General features: G+C 42.5%; 1 protein-coding gene across 20 annotated transcripts in view; it reads right to left on the bottom strand.

Annotated features, from left to right (window-relative positions):
- The window catches only part of AFDN (afadin, adherens junction formation factor), a 117,856-nt gene extending 106,187 nt beyond the window's left edge, over positions 1-11,669 (bottom strand). For 7 of the 20 annotated variants that reach the window (XM_015621799.3, XM_015621803.3, XM_015621792.3 and 4 more), the window contains exon 1: positions 11,190-11,667. In XM_015621799.3, coding sequence (XP_015477285.1) covers positions 11,190-11,300 — 111 coding nt within the window. In that variant the 5' untranslated portion in view covers positions 11,301-11,667. Of the gene's footprint in view, positions 1-11,189 lie in introns of all 20 variants that reach the window. The other 13 variants (XM_015621790.3, XM_015621796.3, XM_015621797.3 and 10 more) reach the window with 5 other exon arrangements.
- Positions 11,670-12,269: the final 600 nt, after the last annotated feature.

The raw sequence follows: 12,269 nt of genomic DNA, 5'->3' as shown, positions 1-12,269 counted from the left end.
ATTGTCCTGACCCTTTTGCAACATAAAAAACCACTCTGTTTATCCTCAGGATTTGGATATATTAACTTCCACATGCTCTGAGTACCATCCTTATTACCTCTGAGGTGGTGAGGTAGGATTTTTTTCCCCTTGGTGCAAGATTTCCTTCTCAGCAGCTAAGGAATTCAGTATAAGGTTAATCCAGGAAACTCAGTCTGTCTCTATCTAGAAGATACCCAGAAGAGATGACAAAAGCTGGAAGCCTGTTAAAAGGAATCTTCTCCAAAAATAGGGAAAAGTATCTATGGTTGTAACAGTATAATAAGCAAAAAAGCACTCCCTTAGAAGAAAACCCAGGTGTCACAGCCAACATCAGCACACAGACTAACTGGTTATAACAGGTCCAACTGCAAGGCCACTCCAAACTACAAAGTCCACATAGCAAGTGTAGAGGATTTAATGTCTGATCTGTAACCTCACGGGAAACTTCTGACAGAGGCAGATAATCACAAGGCAGCTCTCTGAAGCCAGTGTAGCAGGATGAAGAATGCTGTAATTGCCATTTTTCCCTAAAAGCAGAAGATTGGAGTGTCTGGTTTAAGGTTGTGGGTGTGAGATTTTTGGAGCAGAGTGTGAGAGGAAATGAGGGAGAAAAGGTCTCAACACAGGAAGGTTTACAGAGAGAGCTAGATCAGTGCATTTATAATTATATACATGGATATTTATGAGCATCCATAACCACAAGAATGTTTAAACACCTAAAGAAAAATGCAGAACACTGAAGATAGTTACTTAAGTGCTGAGTTTCAAAAGGTTTTTACAAACCAGCAGTACCAGTACATTGTACAACACTTGAGCTTCAGTACATGACTGTCTCACATTGGTACAATGCTACCAATTTTTGTGCTGCCACTTGACACTTATAACCCAAAATAAATGAAGACTACTTTGAGAAGGCAAAGTTTTCAAATTTGTCTAATCTCTTAAAAATTTGATGCATTGATTTTTTGGGTTCAAGCTTAAACTTAATGCAGGTGAGAAAGCATGAAATAGAAGTATTCTGGAGCTTGTATTAGACCACAAACAATTTATTTATAACAGTAAGAATTAGTAACTCCTTCAGACCTTCTAATACTCAAGACACTGAGGCAGTATCAGAATGTTAGGATATACTGTTGATTATTGCTTCAGAAAATTCTACCAGAATTTTGAACACTGTAAAATTTAAACACTCTGAATTTCATCACAGATCCTACCTTACAGGTGACCTTTAGTCAAAAGCTAAGACAGAAAGCTAAGGCAGAAATCAGAAGGTAATAGAAAAAAATAGATGTTTTACTGTAAATCCTGACAAAGGCTCCAGGGTAGAGCCAAATCCTCTCACTTTTTTTTTTCCCTATTAAATGGCTAGAACACCTGAGACAGACTGCAAACCCAGCTCATATATTGAAAACTTCACAGAACTACAATAATGTCACAAGTTTGGGCTGGTTTGGTCTTTGGATGCTGGTAGATGGCTTTGGTGAATATATCAGCAGCCAGTGAAATTACTTCATTGTTTTCTTTTTTTTTTTTTTTTTCCAGTCTATGTATCAATCCTTATCTGTCTGAAAACAGTTTGCTGTAGGCATAACAAGTAAATTTATTGAAATGGACCTTGTTGTGCCATGGCAACAAGAAAAACTCTCATGAAATACTAGATACAGTTTCAGAATTGCTGGAGACTTTATCAAAAGTATTACAATACATCTCACACAAAACAAAGAAGGGCCTTGTTAGAGCACCTCACTGATTTTTAAAGAAGTAAACAGTTGTTTAACCTTTTACTTTTTTTAAAGGCTTCAAAAAGCTAAAGAATTAGATCACAAAATGCAGTAATCTTAGTAATTCCAGTTCTGACCTTCTTGACTGTACAGCAAACACTAGACCTAAGAGGCAAATCCATCAAAATCAGGATTGAGCAATGTTTTCATTAGTAAACATTGTCTTTCCATCACAATTCTCAGATTATTTTCCTTTTCCAGATATGAAAAGTAACTATCCAAATCTTTCAACAGTCAGAATAGGTACAGTGAGTGTTAAAGGTCTTAAAACTTTGATTCTGTCTACATTGAAAGTAAGTAGCAGTCACATTCAGTAAGGCTATCACTTTAACTGGAAACAACTTACCATGTTTCCCAATAAAACAGACAGCTTTCTACAAGGATGCAATGCTTGGATATGATCTAAATGTAGAAAATATTATCAAACTGTGCATGGAAGGTGAATGTAAACCAGATATCTCAACATAAAAGAACTGATATTATGAAAATCATTTCAGCAATGCAAAGCTTTCTAAAACACAACCTGGTTCAATTTTGTTTGTTTCCACATAGACATTTTCCCGTCAAGGAGGACACTGTATCACAGACAGCACTGTCCCAATGTTTTTTAAATTAAGAACATGATATAATTGTCTTTTACTAAAATTGAGAACAATAACAAAATCTTTAAAGGGCCCTTTCTAATTTCAAGCTGATGTACTGCTCAGAGTAGAGCACCTTCTGGAGGGCAGAGGGAATGAGACCTTTTGTTGTTTTAGACATTGGGGAAATGTTTGTCCTTTCAACACTTGCCCAGCCACAGGCTATCCAACAGCCCCTAATTTTCATTAATAAGTGAGATTCAGATCTTGTGCTGGGTTTTGTAAGCAATACAATATATGTAAAAGCAAAATGTAAACATATGTAAAAAGTATTACACTGACATCAAAATGTGTATCTTGCCTCTAAGAAAATAGAGGAGTGTGGACTGACAAGTCATCTAACAAAGAGAAAGCTCTACTAAACACATCATGGAGTGCTTGAAAAGTCTAGGCACTGAAATCTTAAGTTCATAGATACTGCTCTGAGCAACATACTTTGTTGGCCAAATAAATACTGTTGCCAGACAACTCATTCTTTTTCACACCACAAAAGGTGCTCTTACCACACAGCAGAGCCAGATATTGAGGCATGCTCTGGGACACAATTCACCAAGGGGAAGCCTTAAACCAGGTCATCAAGAAACTATCATCTGTTAGTAGGTAGTGAGTTTTTGCAAGAGCCTTCATATTCCTGAGGTCTAGTTAGAAGAATGCAAATTATCAAAGTAGTAAGAAAAACACTGACCAAATAAAAAACCCCACCCATCAGCCTTTGTTTCAGGTCTGCCATCAATCTATTGCAACTAGTACTGTAGTGCACAAAATCCCTTCTAAAATATTTACCCAAGAGTTGACCTGCCATTGGGAGTCATAGCCAAATATATACTCAGTTTCCGGTTCCATAACAAACCAGCTGGTTTTCCAATGTCCTTGAAAAGAGTCACTATAGTAACGCCTGTTTTTTAAAGTTAAATCTATTTTATACTCTTGGAATATGTAAGTGAAATCAGAAATCCATTTATAATTATCCTTAAGATATACCAAATACCATTTAATAAAAGCTTAAAACTTTCAAAACTGATGATATGTAATTTCTGCTCTTCACTGGAAGAGGTGACATGAACAAACTTACACAAGTGTACACAATTTCATCAGTACAATCAAACTCTAACAGATTCTTCTACTAATATGATGAAATTCAAAGACAAATTACAAATACATGTAACCAAGTAAAATTTATGTTTAAGTGCAAATTTGCACTTAAAACTAACACCCTACACCGATCTTCTAGATGACAACCCTAGTCCTAGGACTTTTTCCAGTACTTCTGGGATTTAAAGTCTAAAGAAATTCTCCAAAGTAATTAGTAATCTACAACAAAATTCTGCAAGACAGACCAGGGCAATAAAGAGCCCTGTGCATAGAGAAACAAAGCAAACAGTATCTAGACAGAAGGTGTCTTCACAGGAGATAAGAATTAATAAGAACCAGAGGAATGGCTTCCTCGTAAGAGTATCTGTGGTAGTAGATGATCTGAAGAGGAGCTGTCTAACTTACAAGGTGAGCATACAAGGGAAGAAGGCAGATCTGGAAAATTTAATGAAATATGTAATAACGATCAGTTGATAACCTTGAGGGCAATGCCCACTGTTTTAGCAAGTTACAAGCACTTAACATGAGAAAACATTAAAGTAACATAGAGTAAGAAGGTATAAGTAATGAACACTGGACTTCATGTCAAAGCAGATTTTTTTAGTCTTACTAAAGAACCAAACTAGACAGTAGCAAAAGGCAGAATTACAATTCAATGACTGAAGACAACCAATCACATGGAAAACTTATCCCTACACTGAAAATAGTTATGTTACAATGTTACACATCTTCATCGTGCAAAAGCTCATGAGGCACAAAACAGTCCAGGTCGATAATTTGACTGCTACTGCTAGGTCTGATCTACTACAGAGTTTTATCTCTGTTGAATCAAGTTTTCATCTTAGATTATCAAGCATCCTGACAGGGACTACAACAGAAAAGCAGTAATTTTTACTCGCAATTAAAGACCTGAGGGAAAGGGGGGAATCTCTGCAAAAAGTTTAACAACAATTATGAGCCAAGTCATGCGTGCATCCAGAACAACTATCAATTATCTCTTTGGTTTATCTACCTATCAACCTTAACAGCAGAAATAAACAGGCTTTAGCCTTTTCACAAGATAAAATGAGCATCACTCAGTATCTATTCTACATGTAAATATTCTTCCTAGCAAAAATCTTGAAAAATCAACAATTACCTAAACAGTGCTTAACTCAAATATACTTCAGAAGAGGCTTCCATTACCATGAAGTTCACTTTGACAGACAGAGCAAACACTCCATTACGTATCTGTAATATTTGCTAAATTAGATTTCTCAAGTTTATCACAACATTTAGTTTACTAATTCACATTGTGATTCTCAATTCCACCTTCATTAGAAACCACTGGTCAAAACAAGAAGTTATTTTCTTTATGCATGTTCCGAATTTCGCACAGCTACAATTTATTTCCCTTGATTTATAACAAAGCAACTACTCCAACAGATACTGACACGAAGATAAACTCAGAGTGGTTTCTTATAATCTACAGCCTCACCACAAACACCAGTTCATTTCAATTTTTATCACTCTCCAGCTAAGTTTCAGTTTTTGTTACCTCCTTTAGATGACAAAAACAGCTAGACACAAGAGTAGAATTTCATTAATTATAAAGCTAGGTTTCCCTCAAAAATCATAAAAGTGTGTTCCATTCATCTTGGTTTAACCTCTCTGAAAGAGAAATGATTTTGACAGAAAAAACACACTCGCACAAACAAAGCAAACCCCTTACATGTCTAGAGGACTAGGGGTTTTTTCAGCTGAAGGGTAATGCTTGTCAATGGCATTTTAGGCAGGGAACAGATTGACACATCAGGAGGGAATTCTTAAAGCCAGTATGTCTGAAACGTATGGACCTAATTAGCCACTAGCTCAAGAAATAACTTATATAAGGAATATTAAAAGTACAGCCTAAAACTTCTTCCTAGAATTATTTTCAGTATGTTATGCTGTCTGTATACTGTGGTCAATATCTTAATTCAAATTTATAATTGTGACTCTCTATAGAGCACTAAGTTATTTGTAATGACTATTCACTTTGACTCAGTTAAAGGAAAACTGGTCTCTGAATACTGCTTTTGAGGCACATGAGGAGCAGGCCTGCATCCCTGACTTCTTTTCTCCAACCATTTTAATGCAGAACTAGAGCTCAACAGGCTCGGTAAAGTGCAATTAGTAATCCCAAACCTCTAATGCCTCAGTGTTTATATCCCCTCTTGAACTGTGCCTGCTTAGTGGTAGCAATTACTGAAAAATATTCTGTTCACTAAAAAGCACAGGCATCAGTGCTCAGGATTCCAATCACCTTTCCAGACTGACTAAATACTAGTGTAAACATTTGTTCCAAATTGAGTTTACTTTCCATACCATAGGTTTGGCAAACTTAAAAAGACAGTATTTTCAGATATATTACCAGCTTCTTGAGGTCTGTACAGTATGAGGAGTTGCACTTGCTAAAACTACTGAAAGTGATTTCCAACTAGTGAAATCCAACTAGTGGAGACGGCACAAGCATTTCTACCATTTAGATGGCATTTCCTTAGCTCCAGAGTTGCATTTCTGCTACTAATATCACCCATAACACAACAGATTACCAGTTTCAAAAACAGGTCTTAAAAAAGCCTCAGAGCCAGATTTTTAAAAGGGTGGGATCTTTTTATGGGTGAGTGAGCAACCATGCAGACAAACAGCAGGGGGGTTAAAACCCATTTTTCCCATTTCTTTTTGCTTTAACTAGATTTAAATAACAAGCTTGCATAACTACCATTAAAAGACTATAAGCTTATGTCATATACAAGTCTTCCCTGCAACACTTAATGAAGCAGAATCAGATCTGAATCCAAAAAATGAAGACAAAAATTCCATCAGCCCCAAAATATCCTGCCATAAAGTGTACTGTGCAATATTTTCTGTTAATACATTGCTAACTTGTATTTAAAGCCAAACAAAACAATATGAAACACACTGAATAGACCAAACATACATAACACAACATATGGGAAGTCAATATGAAAAAAAACAAAACAAAACAAAGCAACACGGGGGAAAAAAAGCCCCACCCACATTCTGAAGGGGTGTTTCTAATACCTTGTTGATAAGGTTTTTGCTTGTACCTAAGGTTTTTCACACAAAAAATAATGAAATAGCCACGAAGACTTTTGAAATTCCTTATTTTTTTCTTTTTTTTTTTTTAAATGATGGCCATTTAAAAGTCAAACTCTCAGGAGTTATTATTTAATGCAAAGTATGTTCTCTAAGCTTTTTGATTAGACCTTTCTACTTTTGCTAACACAGAGGTATATTATATCTATATTAGTCTAGAACAACATTCTCCATGAGAAAACAAAACGCCAACAGATCAATGTTTCTGACAACAATCCCCCAGCCCTTGGGCAATTGTTATAAAAAAATCTCACTTGTTCTAAAAAGTGCCTATCTCAAAGGAATTAAATGTAATTCACATTCCTACTCCACAAACTATGTTTAGAAAAAAACACCACACTTCTCTTCCTCTCATACACAGCTATGAAAGCATGTATTAAAATGAAACTTGACTTTGTCACCAGCAATAATTGTAACACCTAGTACAGACATGGCATCTTATTAGATGCATTCAAACAGTGATAAATGCATAGTGTAAAGTACCCCTCCATTCCTTCCTCTCACTCAAAACACCCATGTGCAGTTATTTTATTTAACAATCAACTCCAGTTAGCACTTTCATTAAAGGAGGAGGCTAAAAAAGCTAAAATGTATAAACGCAAATCATTTCATATCTACAAGTTTCCAAACAACTCTACGCACTTATTACAAATTAATTCAAACTTGCTCCTTTCTAAAAACTCAGGGTGCTGTAAGCACCCAAGACTTAAACCAAGATCAATCATTTTGTCTCCTACTCCAAAAGGTCTAAGTCTTTTCTAAGTCTCTTTACTGTGTTTCTATGCCTGACCAAAAAAAAAAAAAAATAAAAAAAAAAAGGAAAAAGCATCCATAAAACTTGGTAATACTTTGAACAAGGACAACAGCAAACAATTGAAGAAAAGGGTCAACGTTCTGCTTCATTTTGAATCTGTGAATTTATCTACAAACAAAAACATGATGCACCCTACTTTCCCCAAAAAAGTCTTTTTCTCAGACTTGCCAAAGCAGGTAGCTGCCTCATAAGGCAAAGTAGACACAATAAAGCTTAATCAAGTTTAAATTACGACCAGTATTACAGACATCTTCAGCAAAGGTCTGTACCTAGCAGCACTCCTAAAACATTATGGTTTAAACTTCTAATACATGCAGAGTTTTCGTTTTTTCATTTATAAGCTTCTCAAGCCACAGAGCTTCTCTGCTACTTTCTGAATTTAAAAAAAAAAAAAAATCAGAGCAAAATAATGCAAATTAACAGATTTCCCAGAACAGCAACAATGGTTCAAATTGGTAAACACCTCATAAATTTAAAATTACCACCTTGCTCTCAAGCATGAGTCCACAAATTACTTCAGTGAAAGCAAGTGAAGATATGAAAGCCTCACTCCCAAGAAGTCTTCAGTTTTCCTAACACGTGACACAGTGAGAGGAATACTCAGCTTTGAGCATGGAACAGAAAGTTTTCACTTCTGTTTTGCTGGGGTAAAGCAGCTCTGAATGACTTAGTTAATATTAGAGTCAAAGAGAAGTTAAGAAGAAGTTAGTAATTGAACTCAACATGAGTTCTATTACTCCAAGGCTTTTGCTTTTCAATGTCTTACATACCTTACCAATTTGTTCCTTTAAGTCTCCCAAGAGGCAAGTAAACAAGTAAATCTCTAATCCCTTAGAACTAGTCTACTCAATAAAATATTAACAGGAATTCAAACAGATTAATTTAATGAAGCACTTCTGAGAAAAAATCCCACACATCTGAACTACTTCCAAAGTACTGCCCGACCTTCAAAACAAAGTCACATTTTACTCGCTGCAGTAAAGTGAAGAGGATCTAATGGAGTTGGAACAACTGCATCTCACCAAAGAATTAGATTTTTTCAAACTAATACCAAGGTATATCAGTTGGTCACATGTGAATTCCTTTCACTGTCACTGCAAAATCTATACTGTCAGAACTCCAGTCAATTTACATTAGATTTCAATTTACTTTTGCTTCACCAAAAATATAAACCTTTCTGAACCCCACTATTAAAGCTGTGATTACCCCCTCTGGAAAAATCCTAGTTTCTTACATAGGAAAGTTACAAGTCACTTAAACCACATTATTTCCACTGAGGAAATGCCTGAAGAATCACTAGAAGGCATCAACTCTACTGATACATCCACTCAGCAGCTCCAGGATGACAGTCTGCAGTTTGGGCTACAAAGTTAACACAGCAGGCCAGCAACTACGTCTAGATAGTTTAAAATTATTCAGTTTGACCCAGCTCAGGCACACAGAGACAAAAGTCATATCTAGGTTACTGCATCTTCACAGATGCCACAGTTGCTGCAGTCTCTACCAAAAGCAAGATGTGCCTTATAGTCAAGCACATCTGAGCCTGGAAAAACAGGGAAACAACAGAGGATTGTCGGTTCTCAAGCAGTCTAGTAAACGGGCTTTCATTTAAGCTGATAAACAGTACAAATGGGAATCACACCATCATCTGGGCTGAAAATACTGCCAAATTTGTGTCAACTCAGGGTAAGAGTGAAAATAAATGTGAACATTCGCAACCGTAATTATCTGGAAGAAAATATACTTTATCTATAAAATTGTTACCTGCTGCCAGTTCATGGAAACGCACCTGCAGACTTATCACTTTTAGAACTAGCAGGCTAAAGAGCTCATACATTTAAGCATATTATGCATGCACTTCATTTTTCACATTCAGTAGTTCAACTGAAATAGCATCACTGACAGTAGTGAGAATGCTCCTATAAAGGTTCAGAGGCTTAACTGCAGAAGTGTGGAGTGCATGCAAGGAAAATTATTTTTTCTTTCAATAATAACTATAAAGAAGCTGGTGACTTTTGTTCAAGCTCTAGTTAACTATGATAATAAATATGCGTGGCTGACCTAAAGAAAGTGTGATTTGTTGAACTACTTACTAACAAAACCACAGAAGCACAGTCTGCCATTAACACAAAGAAGGCTGAAGTTAGAATGTACTGAGAATGGACAAACACATTAATAAGACAAAAAGTTCAGCCACAGGCCGTTAGCAGTCAACCTGCAATTCCAAAAAGGCTGTGCTATGTTCTCAAACACAACCATGTAGGTTTCTTGACACTGGCTTCAGCCCACTTTTTTGAGACAGTGACTGTCAGCCAACAATGATGCTGTTAAAACCTACGCAATACAATCAAGGAACTCTAATTACGATAAATCTTGCAAGATGTAGAGAATAATCACAGAAAACCGTCATCTTTGTGTTCAAGAAACTGTCTGCAATGAACAGAACTGAAAATACCCGAAGGTGTCGTAGTTCCTAATCTTAGAATTGCGTTCAACGCTCTGTCGTGGCTCTGCTATCAGTCAGCACCTGGGTGCAGAAACGGGAGCCAGCTCCAAGACCAAGCCAACGTGATTTCTCAGAGGCTTCTGTTAATAAACAACCAGGGCCAGGCCAAGAGCAAGTGTGAATTTCCTCCTTTTCCCCGGGAACACGCACATGATCAGCCTCCGCCCTCTAAGCAGGGAGCCCGCTGTCACACACAAACAGGGCTGTAACCTGCGTCCCCAGCCCTCCCCCTACCCCACCCCCCGCCCGTCGTCGCTTTCAAACCAGACGCGCAGCACGAACCAGCCAAAGGGAACATGACAAGGGGCAGCGGGAGGGTGTGGTTTGACTATTACTTTTTTTTCCTTTTTTTTTTTTTTTTAAAAAGAGGACAAAACCCAGCCTCTCTCGGCCATCAGAAACACCCACTTCATTAGCCAGAAATTAGCGGCTGTGTTTTTCCAGTACAACATGTGAACTCGGGTCTACGAACCTGCTCCTGGTATTTACTTTAGGCGGCGGGCTGGCAGCCTGCAGGCTCGGAGAGCCAAGGCGCTCCGTCCGTCACGCCCTGGGAAAGCCACTCCGGGGATTGCACCAGCAGCCCGGAGAGCCGCCGGACTATAAGCGGCAGGTTGCTTTGTAAGAGGCGCCTTCTGCACAAAGAGGAATATTTAAAGAAACAAACAAGCTAGCAAGGAAAAAAAGCGCCCAGCACCGAGATTCTCCATCCTCCTTCACCAGTCGCCTGTCAGTACAGCTAAAGTCACAGACAGATAAAAAAAAAAAAAGCCCACGAAGCTACCCGGTCTCGTCGGGCTCGGGACGGGGGCAGCTCCTGTATCCTCGCCCTTGCCGGCCCCCTTTCGCCACCTCCATCTCCCAGCGGGTTTCTTCCCTGCCTCGGAGCCGCCTGTCCCGCAGGGTCAGGCCGGCATGTGCCTACGGGAGGGAAGGGAGGGAGGAGGGGAGGGCTCCGGCCCTTCGCTCCCTTCCTCTCCGCGCCCGCTACAACCTGCCTTCACCCGGGCGCGGCGAGGGGCCCGGCCGCCGCTCCCCAGCGAGGAGCGCAGGGGAGCTCGTGCCCGAGCCCCCGGCCGGGGCGGGGGGGGGGGGGGCGGCGCGGGGGCCCGGCTGCCGCGGGGCGCGGCCTGGCCCGGGCGCGGCGTCTCACCGGGCCGGCCGGGCGGGAGGCCCTCGCCGGGGTCGCTCACCTCGGTGGGGTCGCTGATCTCGAACAGGTCCAGCCGGTTCGCGTTCCAGTGGTTGATGATGTCGGCGAGTTTGCGCCGCTCCTCCTCCCGGCTGCCGCCGCCGCCCGACATCCTCGCCGAGCCCGCCGCCGGGGAGCCGAGCCGGGGCCGGGGCCAGGCCCTCTCAGCCGAGCCCCGGACGGAGCGGGGGGTCCCTCAGTCCCGGCCGGGGAGGGGAGGGACCGGCTCTCCCCGCGGCCGCTGCCGGCTCGGGCGCCGCGGAAACGCCCCGAGATCGTGCCGCCGACAGCGATCGGCCCCGGCGGACAGTGGGGAAGGAGAGAAAGAGAAGGGGGAAGGGCGGGCAGGGGGCGGGGAGGAAGAGGAAGGATGCCCCGAGTCGGCAGCGGCCGCCGTATCTCCCGGCTCGACAGCGTCTGTGGCCGCTCGCCTGCCCTGAGCCGAGCGAAGCCGCCGCTGCCGCCGCCTTTCTCCGCCCCGGGATCGCCCTCCCCTCGCTCTCCCTCACACACCGGCCGTGCGCGCCCCCGCCCGGCCGCCCGCCCTCCTCCTCCTCCCCTTCCCGGGCGTGTGCGCGCCTGCGCGCGCTCCCGGCGGCCGTCGCCTCCCGCCGGTGCGCGCCTCCGGAGAGTGCCCTCGGTGTCCCGCCTTCCCCTCCGGCTCCCCCGCTCCCGCCGGCGTGGGGAGGCGGCCGGGGCCCGGCGGTGGCCAGGGCGGGGCGAGGCGCGGCCAGGTGCGGTGGGAGTCTCCGCACGGCGACGGGGGCAGCGCGGCCCTGCGGGGAGCGCGATGCCGGCAGGAGGCCCCGCGGGAGAAGCGGCGGGAGCCCCGGGTGCCGCCTTAGCGCGGGGCCCGCGGTCGGGCTGCGGCACCAACAAAGAGCCGCCGCGGCCGCGGGAACAAAGAGCCTGCGGGCGGATCCCGGCGCGGCCCCGCCGTGGCTTCCCCGCGCTCAGGCGGGAATGCCGGCGCTGCCCGGCCCTCCGTGCCCGCGGGCGGAGGTCAGCGCGCACGGCCCGGGGGCGGCTGCAGGTCAAGGCCGCCCCCTCGCCCTGCGGCCCCCGGGTCGCCGCGGTGCCT

This window comes from Parus major, chromosome 3 (genome assembly GCF_001522545.3).
Source record: "Parus major isolate Abel chromosome 3, Parus_major1.1, whole genome shotgun sequence".
NCBI lineage: Eukaryota > Metazoa > Chordata > Aves > Passeriformes > Paridae > Parus > Parus major.
This window is presented reverse-complemented; position numbering and strand designations above follow the sequence as displayed.